Source organism: Schistosoma haematobium, chromosome 4, assembly GCF_000699445.3.
Source record: "Schistosoma haematobium chromosome 4, whole genome shotgun sequence".
NCBI lineage: Eukaryota > Metazoa > Platyhelminthes > Trematoda > Strigeidida > Schistosomatidae > Schistosoma > Schistosoma haematobium.
The window spans coordinates 13,964,554-13,985,625 of record NC_067199.1 but is presented as its reverse complement, the minus strand read 5'-3'; the positions used below and the strand labels follow the sequence as shown (position 1 = coordinate 13,985,625).

The 21,072-nt window shown below is 29.0% G+C and overlaps 1 protein-coding gene across 1 annotated transcript; it reads left to right on the top strand.

The window, feature by feature from the left end:
• Positions 1–16,414: 16,414 nt before the first annotated feature.
• HAND1 (Heart and neural crest derivatives expressed) lies at positions 16,415–20,071 on the top strand (the record flags this gene model as incomplete). The annotated part of the gene is made up of 3 exons (XM_012938882.2): positions 16,415–17,131; positions 18,154–18,444; positions 20,009–20,071. The coding sequence occupies 3 exons, from the start codon at positions 16,415–16,417 to the stop codon at positions 20,069–20,071; spliced, it is 1,071 nt and encodes a 356-aa protein (XP_012794336.2).
• Between the last annotated feature and the right edge of the window lie 1,001 nt (positions 20,072–21,072).

Sequence of the window (21,072 nt, the reverse complement as noted above, 5' to 3'; positions counted from 1 at the left end):
GCTGACTAGCCCCATTTCTAGCCATTATCCATCTTTGTTTATGGTGTCAAATTATGTGTGCTACTGAAAATGATCTTAATTTGACTCAGTTAATTTTTTTTCGAATACGAACTAAATAAATGTGTACTTTAATCACCTCAATATTTATTAATTGCATTAAATCTCATATTATCCATTGTTTAAAGCAAAAAATGTCATCATTAAACACAAATTGTTTCAGATATATGTATATATCAATATATTTATATAACAAACACTTATCTACATCGATAAAATTCCCATAACTATCTTAACTATCTGAAAGACTGATCTACTAAAATTAACATCTATTTAGCTATTGATAAGAGTTTATTGTTTCTGTATCATTTTTTTTCTCTATTGTCCAACTTATACAAATAAATGTAGTTGTATGTAAGGCATAACTGTCATGATGACATTAGTTTGTTTATTCTGATTAACATTTTTTTCTTTTAATAAACATCTTAATAATAGTCTTCCAGACTTTGTTCGAAAAACGTCTTTAAAAACGAGTCGGTAAGATGATAGCTTTTAAATATGTCATACAAGTAGGGTAAATTTATCGTTTAAATGTTTCACACTGTTCAGTGTGAAAGATTAGACAGAAAATAAAATTATGAGTGTTATCCTATATCTATTCTATATGTTGATACATCATTGAATAAGTTGATCAAACATTAATAATCATACTAAACTTATGTATTGAACTGATTTATTTTGAACTTATTCCTTGTCATTTCTCAGTGAATATACATAGTTTCATTAATCTACTCCAATTTAAGAATAGATGAAATGTCTTAACTATAAATGGCTTTAGATAGTATAGCTATGTGTATATGTAAATAGATGTATGTACATGTTTTATGACATAAACATATAACATTCTTTGAAATTATTAGTTTTGACAACTTCATAGATAACTAAACTTGGACATTAACTTTTCAAGTATCATTTTATTTTCTTGATTTGATTAAATCAACAAAAATTATTCCCACTTGAAAGTAAGTATTACAAAAAAAATGAAATACTACTGAAAAAACCCGATATAAACAGTATGTGCTTTGCAACATAACTAGATTCTATCAGATTTCATATTTATCCCAGTTTTTTAAACAAGAAATCGTTTTCAATTATCTATCTATCTACCTATATATATATACCATCGAAATGCATGTACATGTATATCCATCAGTTTGATTATGACAAAACAAAACGCATGATTACTTTCAGTTTATTTATCAAATAGAATTATTTGACATTGAAACACTTAACGTAAATTTCAATTATTTTAATGATTTAAAACAAATTCATCTTAATGACAGAAAAAAAAACATTCATGATCCAAACTTTAACTTTAATTGATTTTAAGTGGAAATTTCGAAAATGTAATTTTCTGCATTTAAAAGAAAATTAAAAATAATAATAAACTAGGTTATTTGAATGGGATAATTAATTGAATGATATGTCATCTATTAAGTTGAGATGGATGACATAATTTTCGTTTTTTTATCCATTTACTTTCCTTATTTGAAGTGGCTTATTATAAACATTGAAAATCTTTATTTATTTATTTATTTCTGAAGAATAAAGTACTTAATGAATACATAGGATCAGTGAACTATCTGTCGCTGATCCCTAGCTAAACCATCCATCAAGCTGAGTGTTAAACAATTTACTGCACCTCATTAAGGCCAAGAATAACCAATACTGATCAATTAGTTATATGTCATGGATCGTCCAATGAGATAGTGGCCTCAACCTGTGCTTATGTAATCTTTTCTCACAATTCATAAGTCTGGTAAGATTCTATTTACTTTATGCAGTTACCAAAGAAAATGTTTAGCTGGTTGTCATGATAGAATAAGTCAGATCACGTATGTACCACGGGTTTCGACTTCGACTTAATTTAAGAGGTCATACCATTTCCGTCCAACTGATGTAGGTTTCACCATCCACATTATTTTATGTGAAGGCTAATCTATTCAATATATTGAGCTAACAACGAAAATAACTATTGGAATTCGTCAAATATTTTTCACGGGAAGTCATTTCGATGAAAACTACTTCATAGGATAAAGTGTAGGCAATGGTTGAACTCATATCACTATTCTTTATAATTTGAACAAGCAGTTTGACAGAAATTGATCTACAAGTATAATATGGAAGATTTAAGATATGGAAATTATAGTTGAAATAATCTGACTTGAAACCTAAATAGTCCCAACGTTTCACCTTGCCAGTTGATATGAGCTTCTTCAGGGAACTTATTATTGTTATCATAACTATTTCATTAAAGAAGCGCACACCAGTCTCCAAGGTGAAACGTTGGAATTATCTAAAATATTATTTAATGAGGTTGTTTCAAGTATAATTCACATATCGAATGTTAGGTGCTAACGAAATATATAATAATAGTAATGACCTGCAAGGATGTTTTGAAGTTTATCACTTAACTTATTAATATTTACATTTAAAGTTTCCTGCACTTGGTTTTTGTGATGTTCTAAGAGTAACAAACGACTTTAAGTCGTATGCAGGTTGAAAATTAGCTAACTTTTCTAAGCATTCGTTCGAGTTTATTTCAAATTAACAAATTATTTCTCATTTGAGTGATTATAGGTAAATTTAATTGTACTAGTTCGATAAATATCATTCTATGAGGTGTTCCAACAAAAACCATCAGTTCATCCGTTTCACTATCCTTTATTATATTTCAAGATCTCTGAAACTATTTCATGACGGAACTGTAGCAAATCTCCGTTACCACACACCTACGCGAGTTAGTCTTACTTATCTCTCTACCTTCAATGACTTATAATGAATTACTTCTAAATGGATTCACGTATATACATATATACATTACTTTAGCCAAGTTTTTCTGCTTCTTTACTAAAAATAGCACGAGAGAATAAACAATATAAAAATTTATTCTACTAAATTCCAATCTAAAAAAAATTCTCTCATTATTTATTTGTAGTGGTTGCTTGAATCTTCCCCTTTTGAAATGATGGACTATAACTGGTCAACCTCTCTTGGCATATGTGCTTTCTCATCATTTTCATTATTCTTTCATATAATTGAATAAATATTTGAATAATAATAATAATAATACAATAATATATATGACATGTTTCCTCTATAACATACCACCCATTTATCCTCATCCACATTCAGTCATATCAAATCTGTATTGTATGTTGATTATCAGAAAATTATGACACATTATATATACACATGTATGTGTGTGTGTGTGTAGATCCATTATTTATTACTTAATTTTTAAGTAATAAAATATATCACTACACTTCAGAATATAAAGTTTAGTTTGGTAAACATTTATAAACGACATTATTTAATAAGTAGATAAGATTACCATGGGAAATTAAAAAGAAAATGCTTGACATATATATTATTTATTTATTTATTCGATCAAAAGTATTCCATTTATGTATGATATTAATAATAATAATAATAATAATGGTAGTGATAATAGTACTACCAAAATCTTTTTTGTATTGTGTAGAAAGTATATATGCATATATTATTGCAAAAATGCAAATGACTGTAGTAGATATTCACTAAAGACCCTTTTTACTTCACAGTTTATTCAACATATTAATACCACTGTACTATCATTACTATTATTGTAATCATATTAACAGATCAAATCAAATCCACTTCAGTATGCTTATATCAATATATGCATGCATAATAACGATTTCAGATGATGATAATAATAGTAATATTAATAATACTGAATATCACAACTTATTATCAAGAATTAAACATTTCCAATCCATTTTTAAGCCTATTATGTATAGAACAATGTTAAATATGTCAAAACACTGTTGATAATGTTATTGCGTATTGTGTTTAATCACTAATGGTTCATCTTTAGAACAAAATTATTAATCAAGATTTTCGTTGGTGTATATGGAATTTTAATGAACTGTAAATAAATTTATGCTTATCTGATCATTTATGCATATTTTCTTCCTGTTTATAAAATTATATCAGAATGTGTCAAGAGGAAGTGAGACCACTTCTCTCTCTTTCTATCTCCATCCCATGGAGCGTTTACTACCTTTTATAGATTAGTATAGATTGTATTGATACACTGATGTTGAACAACTGACAGAAAATATACCATGATATTATCTAGTACCCCTAACACTCAAATCTATGGATTTCATTTCTTTAATTTGAAACGTATTCATTTTGTTGATTAATATTATTTCTGTTTTGGAAAATGATGTTACCGTATTATTTATCTGGTAATCGTAAGTTGAAAATAAGCTCTCAAGGAACCATCGAAGATCAGCCAATCATTGGACAGTCGTTTCGTTCTAGTTCAAGAATATTCAACGGCGTATATTCAGGAGACATTCGCATAACATAATGGTTGAACTATATCGTAAAAAAAACTGAAACTGGGAAACATAAACCATTGAAATATAATACATATTTAAAGCTTATTAGTTTGAGTCTGCGTGAAATCCTCATTATGTATTCTTAAATATTGATAGATTAAAATGGAGAATTCATTCACTATTTTCCATGGTTTTTATGGGTGATTTCATCCTAGATTAATTTTTGATGAAGAATCTTTCAAACTACATATATTTCTGTAAAAAGCATATAAGAAAATAAAAAACCCTTAGCACTTTATTTTTTGTATTACTCTAATACTAAACACATAGAGTGAATGAAAGTCTTTTGAAGACCAATCCTTATTGCATTCTGATTTCATGAAATCACCGATTTCACCTAAAATATCAAATAAAGCACAGTATCGTTGAATTTGTTTTGCGATTTTTTAAATTTCTACTTAGTATTCATCACAAATTGACCTCAGTTCAAGTATCACTGAATACGAGAAGGGAACTGAACAGTCCACTAGTGACTTAATTCAAAATTTTCCTGTATTCCTAGTGCGAAGATGTGACTGGTGGATTTTAAACATGTCGGAAATGGGACTGTTGTTATCAATGCCATTTTATGGTCTTTAAACCAGATCCCGAATTGATTCGAGTTGGAACTGTACCATTGGACACCAATCCGATAGCTTTTGTAGTTAGGCGTTTTTCTCGAGACCTTGAGTGCCTATATTGGATAATCGGTGGGATTGTGGCCATGAGCTAGAAATTAGTCTCATGCTGTAACGAATATGTTGCCTAGTGCTATCTAGTCTACAATAGTACCACAATTGTAAACAGTTTGGGATGAACATAAATTACAAAGTACAGCATCTATGCAGTTAAAAATGCTTTATTTTCGTTTATATGAAGTACTGTTAAACTTATCTTTCAGCCAATATCATAACTCTAATAACTGAATTAACCTTGTACTTTAAATGAGGTGGAAGACAATATGCAAATATCCAGTTCTAATTCAATTATAGCCACAATACTATGGCCCAATAACAGTGACCACAACAAGTATGCAAATACTGAAGTTGAAAGTGGAAATTTGAATTACATTAAAAATAATATTAGTATAAATATTATTATATAAGATAATTATCAGTATTATTCGTCCAATAACTAAAAGATACCTGACAATGTTTTATATTATATCCATTTTGTCTGAAGTATATATCCCAATACAGACTGCACACTTTTTTCGAAATTTAATGCAACATCAAATCCTTTAACTTTCAGTGTACTTAATTAACTAAAAATCTACCAAAATGATGCATGATCTAACAGGGGATTGTCATTTGTTTTGGGAATGTTATTAAATCGTAATGTAAATCACTTTGAGCTTTGTTAAAACTACCCAAATTCTGAATCTTACTGGTATTATGATAACTGATAGAGGTTTGGCTATGAACATTTGTCTCCTGGAGATCAGTCAGAGGACAGTAGCAAACTTAATTCAGTGATAAGTTTACAAATATCAAAGTATTTTGTGAGAACTATAAGTTTCACAATTTACTTATCTAACTTATCAATCGACAAGACACTTTTTCATTACCAGTAAAAAGATAAGGTTTAATTTCATTTATTTCCTGTTATGAAATAATATCAAACCAATAAAAATGTGAAATTGAGAGAAAAATGAGCAATCACTTAATGTTAATTTGGGATTTCACGCCGATGATAATCCACCATCCCGTCAAAAAGGATTGAAGCCACAAATACGGATCAGAGATCCCGTTAGTCTAATGCAATCAGTGAGTTACTATAATAACAATCCTATCACTCAGATGAATTTTTAGGTCAGATTTTTTTTTCTGGTGTTCTACATGAGTTGGAAGGTATTTTGTTAATGTTTTTGGAATTTTACCACAGTTTGTATATTGGTGGATGATATTTATACCAATTATAGGAGTGACCTGTTTGTTATATATATATATATATATATATATATATATATATATATATATTGAAACTGTGACTTCTCATTAGTTCATATTCACAAAACGTATGTCACAAATGATCGAACCCAGGTTTTATAGCAGAAATACAAATAAAATGAAGGTATTTAATCCAAACATTAGACCATTATTTCTCAAATTCACTTGATTAACGCTTTTTACAAGTGAAAGAAATCATCATAAGTTTTCCTTTTTCATGCTGAAGTGAATATCATTCATTTGACACGGGTATATGCTATACTTTAATATTATTATTATTCTATTTTTTGTAAGAAGCAAAACTTTGTAACAGTAAAATTTTATCTATTTGACTTTCATGTGTTTTTTATGGTTATGATGATGTTGATGGTAAGCATTAACAGTGTGTCATATTCTCCCTCTACTACCACTACTACCGCAGATCTGTCTCATTGTATCTCTCAATTTTTACTCGCTTATTTCTTATTCTTTCTAACATAAAATGATGGATGGAATCATTTTAAAGTTACACTAACAATAATAATAATTTTCTAATTAAATTCAACTTCACTTTACTAGAACAAGACATTCTACGTATTAAAGACAAGTGCACCTGGATCTTTTCTAGTCAATGTTATCTTTTCAACAGTATACATGCACACACCGGTACATGTATGACTTTCGTCATTTAGCATAGTATTCATGATCATTATGATTTGTGTTCTGCTACTGAAAATAGTACAACGACAGATACAATTATTACTAGTAATGCTGCTAATGGTAGTATCACCCTTTTCTTAGACATGATTGTCTATATATATATTGTGCATAGTAGACATTTAGTTGATAATTTTTAAAACAAAATTTATGTCTACAAAAAACACAGTTTATGAACTGTTCAGTAGAAGGGAAAGCATAAGGAATATTGCACATGTGACACATTTTTACAATCAGTTTATTTTAAAAGAAATAGGTGAAAATTTACACTAGTTTTTTCACTCTTCTAATTTTCATTCAACAAATACTAATGCGAAAACATTTCTACCGCACACATAAATCCATATAATACAAATACATATTCACAGCATTTATTTCTATTATCTTTACTCAACAAGTATATAAACACAAATATTCAAATATACACTCATGTAGTCTACTATCTCACTTGTTCCTTATGTATATTTTAATTTATTATCATACACACACATGTTTTCTACTGTAATGAAAAAGTGTTATTAATGATGTGTGTTTTTCCCCCCTTTTAAAATAGTCAGTATGTTAAATGTATACAATATTCTTTTTTACACTTTTTAAATTACTTTTTTTTCACCCCTTGTCATTATGATCGTTAAAAAAAGAAGAAAAGAAAACATGTCTAGTTGTGGGTACAGAAAACAGATATTTTTCACAAAAATATGGTGGACAAGTGAAATGTAGTGATATATTATTACTGATTAGTGTTATATTTTTGAGGTAGGTGAAAGAAAACTGATCTAGATCAATGTTGTCCACGAGGCGTAAAAAAAAGATGTATTTTTTTTAAAAATAAACAATAAAATATATACTGATTAACATAAGTAAATGTATATTAATAGCTTCACCTGACTGGTTAATACCATTGTAACCTGCTATATTTCATTTTCTTCTCGATATAACATACACGTATATTAAATATCATAAGCGTGAACTTTGAATCCACTATCTACAACGAAATACTTTATGTATCACATTATTAAAGTGTGAAGTTCATCAATATCATTAATTATTCATTTCTTTTTTTACACATTAACAAAGAAAAAAAGACAAGATTGTCAATTTTTTTCAGTATACTTTTAAATAGGTAAGTCAATTTTCACAAAATAACAAAAACACTACATCTTTTTTTCAACAAAAAAAATAGGTGTTTGAAGATTGAAAATCCTGATAGAGTAAACGCTAAAAAAAAGAGGGGGAAAAGATAATTCTTAACACTTGTTAGACAATTTTCATTAGAAGTATAGTATTTATTTGACAGAAACATAAAGAATGTCTGTGTAAGTATGTGTATGTGTTAGTGAGAAATGGAATTTCTCATCATATCAACCAGGCACCGAGAATGGATCTATAATAGTTCATGGAAGCGTAAATAATAAATTAAGTGAATGCACGACTGAACTTATTTTATCTTAGTAATAAGATCATATTCAATAACACTATTATGATTAAATTTTGATAACTATGTTGTTACTATAATCACAATTATTACTATTCTTATTCTTATTATAGTCTTATCTTCATATCTTATGCGTATTTCGTTCAAACAGGTTAAATGATACAAAAATCTAATAAAGAACATGATTGAAGTTTGTAAAACTTTCGTTTCTTTTTTTGTTGTTGTTGGAATTTCTCATGAATCGTATCACACATATCAGTTATTTCTAATCTAAAATGTTATGTGAATTTCTCCTTGTTTTTATACAGGATACTGATTTTACACTGATATTACACTAATACATGTACACATTTGTACAAGCATACATACATACACACACATACATACATACATAACTACATGCGAAAAAGCCCATAATTTCTACAAAAAATTTATTTCTATTATAACTTATCAAAAAAAGTAGATAAAAATCAACACTTTACACTTCCTTATTCATCGAGAGAATGGAATATTGGTTGATTAACAATAGTAATAATACTGTATACTTACATATAATTAAAACAATCATTTATGATTAATTTATCTTTTAAAATAACATTATGTTCAATTGACTTTTACATGTACCTTAAAAATATTTTAAAAAATTAATTAAAATGTAATTGGATATTCCATCATGTTAAGTGTATAGTAGTACATTTATGATCAGAAAAGATGATGAACCGTTTTGTCGAGAAATTCGTTAATTTTATTTTTAGAAATCTTTTACAACACGTGTACTTATTATCTTACATCTTTTTCTCTTTAGATTATAACAAATGAAATTTAATGTAATTGTAATTAAGATAATGTATGTGTTAAAGTGAAGTTATTTTAAAGTTGAAGGGATTTTGTAGAGATTCGTTTGATTTTTCACAGTTAAAATTATGAATCGATCTTAGTTAGATCACTATTAAAAAACTGGAAACACTGGACGACTGTTTGGTTTTAGTATGGGACATCTTGGAATTGAACATCCACGACTTTGTACAATGGATCAAAGCCAAAACCTTCGATCTCGCGAACAAACGTTTAATCTTTAGACTTCTATTGCTAGTGTTAAACTGCAATCAACTCGTGATCTTGTTTAAATTGTAGAATGCATTTTCTACAGACTGAAATCAATAACGGTACCACTGAAAACCTGAAAGCACTGAATAACTGTTTCACCAAAATATGGGACTCTTCAACAATAAACATCCATAATTCACCAAGGATCAAACTTATGATCTTCGGTACTCGTGATAGCATTTGGTGAGGTATTAAGTGCACGCTACTGAGAAATCCTGTACTATTCCAAATGAACTGTCTGGTAATCCCTGGTTTTCATTGGTGGTTTAAAAGTTTTGCTGAGACTAATAATTTCTGTACATGAAACTGGTTCCAATCATTTATGTTCCTCAGTGAGAAAAATATTACCGATCTTTGTCCAACGCACCATTCCAAAAGATCTGTCCTAAAATAAAATGTTTTTGACAAATATTACAAACTATAAGCCTGTATTTATATAACAAGATTAGCATGTGTTTATTCAAAATCTTTTTTCTAATAATAATTTAAAGGATTGATAAGTTGTGTGATATGATAGAATCTGAATACTGTACTACTGACAACTATAAATATGGTTAGTATAACCTAAACAAATTTCGAAGCACTATATTTAAAAGGTTTTCTTATTTGGATTTTACGCTGACAGTCAATGAACTTCATGAAACAGTGAACATCTGCTTACTTTTGTTTTGCCTATTTAACAACACACGTTCATAAAACTATACACGTTACAGAACCCAAAGACATTCGGATAATCACTGCATCTTGTGTGAATAGTACAGTACAGAGGATCATTTAAGAATGCTTGTATAACCTTCAATGAGCTTAGGTATAATTTCAAAAATCAACTAACAGAAATCGTGCAACATACATGTCACATTGTGTCATTTCAGTGTGTATATAGACAAGTTCAACTTGGATATGGCTAATGTCATTGAAGAAGAAAATTACACCTATTCAGATGAAATTCTTCTTTAATTGTAACCATTGTATTAAAAGCTTGTTTGATAAACTATAGCTTTAGTTAGTTTCCGGTTAAAAAATGGATATTCAGTAATTTTTTTTACTTGTCACAGCTTTACACAGTTCAGTTTGAATATTGATCAGTATCCAAATAAACATGTAAAACTCATTATATTCATACATAGTTTTGATTTATTTTTGGTGTATAGAAGATTCTGGTCTTTAGTTTTTGTTTCCTTTCTTGTGCAGACCTAAATCAGTTTTTCCATTTCCGTAATCTAGTTTTATAGGTAAGCAATTTATGATATGTAATTCTTAAAGCTACCGAACTACTAATTTCGTGTTCATATAGATGATAAACATTTCTAATAATAAAAAATTCGTCATGCATTTCATTTATGATAGGATGTTATTGACGAGTTTAGTCGATTGCACATGTCATTTACACGACTATATTCGGAAAAACATCATTATTCAAAGTGTAATTATTAGAGAATTGTAGAGAAATAAAAAGTATATGTTATAGACATAGAGAGAGAGAGAGAGAGAAGGAATGAAATTTTTGAAGGGACACTCGTTAAATCATTCTATTTCACACTTCATTAGTTGATAAGTCATAAAACTGATTGATATTTCTGCCTCTGCCATTACCATTACCATTATAACTGGTTGATTTCTGCTAGATAGTACAATTTACAGTGATACATATTTAAATAAGGAACCGTTTAATGTGATAAATGTCAGTTACCAAAAAAAAAAAAGCAAATACTGAGCCAAATTCTTTTATTCAAGTCAGCAGGTGACATCCATATAATATACAAATTAAAATGAATGGTTTTGCATTAATTACTACTGAATACATTATAATTCTTATTTTATTCAGTAATTCTATAAAGGAGAAAAAAAACAAAAAAAAACAGATACAAACTTAAGCGGTACATATATGAACCAAAATTTCCGGTCAAGTGGAAATTTTCTAAATCAGTTATTGATAAGAAATCTTGGATAAATTAAATAATTTATATCATCCAAATAATAAAATGAAATGAATTAATAACTGAAGACATTGAACTTGTAATGGTGATGTTCATCAACTGTAATAATGAAAGACTTTTTCTTTTTTGGTTTTTCACAGAATTATTCTTTTATTTGATATTAGAAATGTTTATAAATGTATAAGAATAATTTCAAGAGAAAACCCTAAAGAAAGTTTCTACTTTGTTGCTTTTCATCATAATTTATTCAGTTTCTTTAAAATGAAGAGAAATTTACTTTATCTGTACATTGTTAATGAAAAAAAACTAAACAAGTAAGCAACTATTTACTGATATACTATTCTATCATTTATAGAAAATACCAAATGTTACTTCTAATAAATGTAAATTAAATTGGTACAACAGTGAAGTTTTTAGTGTCCCAATGAAATTACATAATTGATCAGCTGATTTTTATAAATAAAATTGAATTCTAACTGAAAGTTCATTTCTTTCTATATACATATATGTAGTTGTTACATGTGTTAGGTGGTTGGAAGTAGTCAAGAGGTAAAACTATCTAAACTAGATTTAGTGCTAGTTGACACTTACCAGCAAGGTATACCTTCTCTCTATGAGATTGAAATTCACATTATTTGGCTTGACGATTTGAGACTTTACCAACTAATTATTTGGAGGGTATAACCGACCTCATATAAGATATTTAAGATTGATGTACAAATGATGGACCAAACAATGGACCATAATACATATATAAAGGTGAGAATTCCTTTATCCTTATTCCACTTCACTCGCTCTCCTTCCTGTGACAGCCATCTAAATGGTTAGATGAATTCAGTTCATTACTTTGTACAACATGAATACAAAATACTTGGAAACATATTGTTTTTGCCTTGAAGATAAAGCCGTGGAATTCAACCATGTCTCTTGTGAGGCATTTATTTATTGAAGACAACGGTGGACGGTCGTGCGACATTGTGGATTGATTGAAGTTAGGCATTAACACCATTGGATTTCAGCTCACTGGTTTGAAGGTTAAGCGTCCGGTCGTGAGATCGAAGGTCCTGAGTTCGAGTTCCTTTGGTACGGGATCGTAGATGGTCACTGCTCACGAGTTCCATACTAGGACGAAACAGCCGTTCAGTGATCTTAGGTTTTCAATGGTGGTCTAACATTCATAATATCAATCTAAACTCAACAACCTCCACAACACTATAATGATAACGTATATACATAAATAATATTTATTATTATTGTTTTGCATTAAATAATAACTTAACATAAATTAACTGAATTTTTCATAGGAACATATGGTTTGTGATGTGAATCATTTTTCGAGGAGTACTAATAATCTGTGATTAAATTAAATAACGGTGACAATACATCACAAACTGAAGTCGGAAGTGATAACTATGAAATTTAAACACGATGATCGAGTAGTTTCGTGTTTATTGAGATACCTGAAATTTCTAGACTTAATCCCACATGAAATTAGGTGTTAAAACTGTTGCAGATTGATAAAATAGGACAGAATATCTATTCAATATTTCCTGTTCTTCAATAGTACTTCAAATGTTTTCATATCGTGATGAAAAGCTTACAGTCAGCCGAAAATGAGTTTAATTTACAGCAAAGATTTATAAAAAACAAACAAACTCCAGTAATTTACAAATTATTGATCACTGAGTGGTAACCAGTGTCATGTACATAAAGTGTCTCTTAGTGCTGGTCAAATTCTGTCTATCTGGCTGATGCCGGATCGAATCCGTTAAGACGCATCAATTTTCTCGAGATTACTTGCAAAATTTGCCAAATGCTCGCAACTTAGATCCAGGGTTTTCTGTAGACTACCCACAAGCATCACCTTAAAACTCTAGTAAGATTTCTCTACCAATCAAAGTCGTTGAAATATATTCTTGAAATCAAGTTTTCTATATCTATGCTCAACGGAAAGTAGTTGCATATCCTGTCGTACAACAAGATAGTATCAAACAATAAAGAACTACCAATTCTGAAATAAGTTTGCAGTGAACAAAAAACCTGAGAGATTTTATGTCCGTCATCATTTTTTTATCCTTTTACGTCGATCAACCAATAAATCCTTATTATATGTCAAGTGATTTGTATTATACATGTACTTACATTTCACATGACTGAAGCAAAGAACTTTTATCTGTAATTCCTCATTTATGAAGATAAGTAGTAGATACAATGAAGTGTTAAAAATGTTACACATATTAAAACAGTAGGTTCAACACAGAATATGGAGTGAAAAGCTAGTTGTAGTTAACATTTCACAGATAGGATTTTGATAAGTAAATTTTGTAATCTCCCATAGAATGGAAGGTAGCGTTTGAAATTGTTAACGTTCTTATTCTTCACTGAAGACTATAAATACATTTATTCATAACACTCTAAATTTTACACCATGGAATATTTCAAGAAAATAGAGCTCTATGGTTCAGTAATAATTTCTTTAATTATATTAGTGGATGACTCGGGTCCGAATTCCACGAGAAAAATTAGTTCTCGTAATATTTCATATACCTTACTGATGAGACCAAACTAGAACAAAAGTTAGTTCTAAAGCTTCGTGTCAATTGTCTCAAACCATCTAACATCTAGCTAAATTTGCCACCATTTTGATACAATAAGTAAGGCTTGACGACCATAATACAACTTGATCGGTGGAATCCTGTTATCACTATGGGATAAACAACAGGATATTTATTATCACTTAATAATCAATTAATATGCACTCTACGAAACTAATATGGTGTTCATAAAATCCAACACTTTCGGAATTATGCGTGAAATACTCTATCCTTGAATTTATCTGTTTACCAGTCAATCGAGTAAAGTCACATTTTTAAAAAGACATGTGTGTAAATATCTCAGCATAAATACAATTGACTGGTCACTGAGTAGAATTCATAGTCATGTTTGTTTAGTTCTTTAGAGTTGATCAAGCCCTACCTATCAAACTGCAATATGGCCAGTAGTTCAAGTGACTTGGCACACATACACTATGCTGAGATGTCAGATAGTTGGATAGTCGACAAGAAATTTCTAGTCTTTGTTTTGTGTTATTCAAAACTAATTATCATGGCGTATCTAAATTTAGCATTATTAAGGGACCAGGAAAACACTGGTTCTGTTAATAATCAGTGATCAGTCATTTGTACATCAATATTAGATATCTTATACGAAGTCGGTTATACCCTCCAATTAACTAATTTGTTAAGTCTCAAGTCGTCAAGCCAAATAATGTGAATTTCAATCTCATAGAGAGAAGGTATACCTTGCTGGTGAGTGTCAACTAGCACTAAATCTAGTTTAGATAGTTTTACCTCTTGACTACTTCCAACCACCTAACACGTAATAACTCCTAAGTATCTTACTTCTGTAGTGATTATAAAATAGGTTACCACACTGGTAAATCGAAGTCCAGTTCGTAAACTTCTCGGGTTAGCGATTTTTTAGTTCAACTCTTTTTTACGAGATTGGGTCGCAAACCGTACATCCAATTTCTTTATCTTAACCCTAGTTTGGTATTAACGATTGCAATAGGGGGAGGGCTCAAAGCGAAATTAATAAATAAAAAGTTACTTATTTCAATGGATAGATGATTTCAAAGCACACTTTATACGATATAAATATATTTGCCAATATAATTAATACACTTACTCCGTGTATCAGAGATATTTCATACAAATTATATGACAACAATGTTTCCCTATAAACTTCATATAATAAAGAATTTTGATATTAAACACTGAATAATGTCAAATTTGAGCGTAACAGTGTTGAGAAAACAGTTAAAGTAAGCATTTTTATTGCGAACTTCACATGTTTGATAGAAATGTTAAGTGTTTCTTTCTCTCTCCATATATAGAAGAAATATAAATTAAGGTCAGTCAACCAATGTACACACATACATACACAAACAATACATTTTTCAGTTACTAGGTGTAAAACCTTAATTGAATGAATAGACATCAGAATATTCACAGTTTTCGTTGTATTTTGTTTATCAGCTGATATGCTGTCATCACAATTTTTCATACAATTGATTGATAGATTTTTCAATACTCACTTTCATTCCCAATTTCGATCACAACAGCATGTGTCATCACAATAATAACAATGGACTATGATATATATAATTAAGGTGAGAATTCTTTTATCCTTATTCCACTTCACTCTCTCCCCTCCCTGTGACAGCCATCTGAAAAGAAAATGAATATAATGATGGATTCAATTCTTATTTTTATTTCATGGTTAAAATTATGTAACCATAATTATTCGATAAATGTGTATTAATCGTCTTCATCAAAATTTATTATTATTATTATTATTATTATTATTATTATTATTATTATTATTATTACAGAATGCAACACAGTGATAGTGGAAGTAACAGCTACAATGTAACCGAGGTTCGTAAATAATCGACGCACTTAACTAGTCTTATTATCTATGTAGTAGACTGTGGTTAAAATACGGAGGTGGGGTTGGGCAAGAAAAATTGCTTGAAATTCATTTGTTCATTTAAAAAGCAAAAATTCAAAAAAAACACGAGTGAACCAATCATTTTAAAATGCGATAATGATGCTGATTTTAGTACACCTCTCTTTCTCCAACGTTTAATAAAAGAAAAGCAGAAATTTTCAGAAAATGAAATTCCTTTCCATATTTGACGAATGGTAAACAAACAATAACAGAAAAGAGAGAGGGGGGAATTCCAGCTAAACTCTACTATAAATATTACTTATTTAAATACTTTGTTTCTTACATATAATTCATTATTTTAAAAATTTATATTTTTGAACAAGAGAATATCAGTTATTGAATTGTAGAAGAATGGAAGAAATTGACCATATTCGGTATCAACAAAAATTAACATTGAGTCAACAAACTTATTTAGAATCGATCATAGAGAATCATTTCTTTACTACAAATCATAATAATAAAATTAATGATACTGGCGAAGAGGATGACATTAATACTAATATGCTACCATTATCATTATCAAATATAGATCGTGATCATTGTTCAATAATACAACAACAGTGTGTACCTTTTATACAAAAGGGTTACTCAAACTTGGAATCACCGATTCAACTGAATAGTTACAGTTTTATGAATGAAGTAAATCATTCTATGTATTGTCATTCAAATGGAAACGATGCGTATAATGATAGTCCAACTTCTGCTCCGATCATTACTACTACTAATATTAGTATTTGTCATGATCATAATCATCAAAATTATCATGCAAGTACAAGCACTCCACGTTTTATTCATGAATCTGCATGGCATGGCAGAAATGGTGACTATATTGTTGATAATTCCTCTTTTTGCACTGGAACATCACCATCATCATCATCGTTATCATCATCTTTGATGGTGCCATGTTCAACGACCAGAACAACTGCTGAAAATCATATTGACTATGTACATTCAACATATTTAACTAGTAAATTAATCAAGTCATCTAGTACAAATTCATCTCAACAAATCAATACAGGAATTGATTTAACGCATAACATTTTTGAGAATTCACCTATTCTTCAAAATGTAAGTTCATAATCGGTATAATATAGTTTTATGACTAAAAGAAAAACATAAGTTGTGGTTTACAACAAATACTGAGTTCACTTGACAAATGACTGCAAAGTGACTAGTATTGAATAATTGTTTCTTTCTAGTATAAGACTCTTCAATGGTCCACTTTTACAATTCCTTATAAACCTGGCACGTTAAGTTTTTATGTTGAACTGGTTATCTTTGGATCACTAAAATCCGAAGGATTACACTTTTGAATTCAGTCATTTTGTAAGATAAGTTGACAATCATTTAGTTCAGTTGATAAGGAACTACTTCATATAAGTGAACAATACAATAGAATTAATGATAACCTACTAAATAACATTGAAATAGAAAACATTTGAACGGATCATTCATTAAGTATTATCTGACATATAAATGATCATTTAAGATAATTTATAATTATTGATTAAACTTAATAAATGGTCCAGTGGTTTCTTAAAAGAAAAAGAAGAATCTTGAAACCATAGAACAAGAATAAATTTTAATCAATGAAATTTTTTAACTTCAATAAACATGTAAACAATTATGATTTACTGTCAGTTATTAATTAATTAAAATTCTTTAATAATATAATATGATGATTGAATTTTTAATTTATTATTCAAATTAATCATTTATATATGATGGATGCGTCGCTCAATTTCATGGATTAGTTGAAGTTAGACATTAACACCATTGGATACCAGCTCAGTGGTCTAGAGGTTAAGCGTTCGCACGTGAGACCGATAGGTCCTAGGTTTGAGTCTCGCGACGACGAGATCGTGGATGCACACTGCTGAGGAGTCCTGTCCTAGGACAAAACGGCCGTCCAGTGCTTCCAGGTTTCCCATGATGCTCTAGCTTCAATTGATTCATGATCTCAACTATTGACGTTAATATATTTACTAAAGATAATTGACAATTGAAATAATAGTTAAACATTTTTTGAGAAAAAATTTAACCTTGACATTCTTATTTATTTTTATCATTTTATTATCTTATTAAAATAGAATTCTCATAATAACAATCCAAAATATCATCGTAATTCTAACAAATTATCATCTTTTATACGTAAAGAACATCAACGTGAACAAGACAAAAATCGTACAAGAACATTGAATGTTGCATTTTGTCGTTTACGTTCATGTTTACCAGAAATACCGAAAGATACAAAATTAACAAAAATTAGAACATTACGTTATGCAATAACTTATATTCGTCAATTAATAGATTTAATTCATCAAACTGATTCAGTTAATTCACCTAATATGTTTGATACTGGTTTGAATTCATTAAAAATGGTAAGTATTATTATTGTTGTACGAATAATATTGTATTGAATATGCTTTATTCACGAATTGGTAATTTAATTTCTGAAAAATATTGTGGATGCATGGATGCGCACTGCTGAGGAGTCCCACAATGGGATGAAACGGACGTCCAGTGCTTCCAAGTTTCCAACACTGGTCTAACATCAATCGACTCATGATCTCAATCAAAAATATTGTTCGCATTTGACCATTCAGTCTATGAAAGCATCTTGATAGTTAACTTCTCAAATAGGTCATATTGTTTATGAATTTATTAGTGTTGGAATAATTAATAGAACGCTGAAATATTGTATGACACAATCTGTGTAATTAAAATGACATTTGCATCAATGTAATGAATAAAATGTCTGCTCAATGAGACTTTACAAGTAGTTATTGTCAGGATAGCTCAGTGATAATGCCTTCATCTGTGAACCCAACTAAGTTGAATGGTTGTTATTACCAAGGTCTGACTTGATAATTTTAAATAAACTGAGCATTAGGTAAATTGATATTAATAAAAATAATATATTTGTAATATCTAAATGAGTAGAAAACATTAAAATTGACCGAGTTCTCTTGAAAATGCAGTCATTGATAATGAGGGTATACATGGGATTTTTACGAGTTAATAATTAATGAAACTTCATTTCTTGATTATATTAGTTACAACAAGCTTATAAATATTAGAAAGATATTGAACAATAATTGTAAAATTGACTGAAGGTAAGCAGAGTGTAGAACATTTTCAGTTCTTTCTAAACTTGTGGATATCACCCACGCATAAATATCAGAACAGTACCGAAAAATTTATTAAAGATTTTTAATACTGTTTAATTTTGCAGTAATTCATTAGTGAATATTAGTTAGTAATAGGGAATGATTGTCTAATTAAGATCATTCCGTAATGTAAACTAGGAAGTTCAACAATCTCTACAAATCCTCGATACCAATAATAATCATGTACTCATTGGTGACATGTAATTTTCAAAATCGTAGCGATAAATTGTGATGGTTGGAACTCAACCATCTCGGATGTGAAACAGTTACTCATCAGTGGTATTAGAAGATTGTCGTGCAATATCATTAGTTGATTTAAGCTAAATATTTTAACCTTTGGATATTCATTAAGTGGTATATATGTTGTGCGCTCATCACAAAACCTGAAGATCCTGAGTTTGATCCTCAATGGAGTCATTGTAATGCTGTTCAGTGATTCTTGGTTTTCAACAGTTGTATAACTAACGTCAGTTCTTGATGTAAACTAAAATTTAACTATCTTAATTAAGTAGCTTCAAAAGATTTGTTTAAATTAAACACCGTTTACATGATTGACTTATAAGAATCAGATAATTCTTGAAAAATAATGCATACTGGATTAATGTTTCATCATCCTATTGTGAAATTCTTTAAATCATAATAGAATCATCACCTTTATACTATTACATGAACCAAATTCGAATATAAAGTATCAAGTTTTTCTATTTATTAATGCATTATTAACTAGTTAACTATAATTAATCCATTATCCTTCTACTATTTCTATATATTTTAGGAATCTGAACATGATCAATCATTAATGAAGGATAGTGGATATTTAAGTTTTATGGATAGATAAAATTGAATGAATTATGAAGTGGAGTATTTTATTTATAATTTAGAAATTTATATTTCGAATTTTTCTTCCTTTTTTTAAAAAAAAAGAAAAGAAAAGAAATTATTGATTTACATTTTACGTATTCGGTTTCATCATTGTTCTTCTTTTTTTTGTTTTGTATATGTACAGAGTTATTATTTATTCAATAGGACTTTTATCTTTTCGATTTATATATTTTTATTTATTCAAACAAAAAAACAAAATTACAAAACGTACAACGTTCAATTTTATAAATTATTACAATGATAAACTTTTATTTAAAATATAGTCTCCACTTTTTTTTTAGTTTTGTGCTAATATTTCACTTATTTATATTTAGATTTAAAGAATAAATACTACTGTTCATCTTTTTCTAAAAATGACTAAATACAATATATGAAACACAAAAAATTGTATTTTCTTTTTCAGAATAATAATTAAGAACTATCGTTTAAAGTTGATCGAATAGTTTCACAGTATTTGGGAGTTGAGTTAATGTGAGACATTAAAGAGGAAGAATATATTTGTTTAATCTTAGAAGAATGAATTTGAAGTAAATTCAACGTTTCACCTAGTAATCTGGTCTAAGCTATTTTAAGGAAATAACTTTGATTATACAAATACATTCTTCCTCTTTAAAAAAACTGTTACTGAAGATGGACTCCTTCATGTGTGTATGTCAATTTAACTGCTCCTGTGGAGCTAGTTACATAGGCCGTACTCAGAAGGCTTTATCCTTGCGTGTTCGTGAACATGTACCAGTATGGTTGAGAAAAGGAGTTACTAAATAGATTAACAACACTATTCTTTCTCACTTGGTAGATAGTGAACATCATATCAAAATATGGGAAGCTTTCTCTGTTTTATATCAAGTTCCAAAATATCGACCTCAAGGAGCTAGATTACGACTGCTCTGGATTAACTCCAGAAAACCAAACTTATGTATCCAAAAAAGGTATATCCAGCCCCTGTGTTTACTCTGG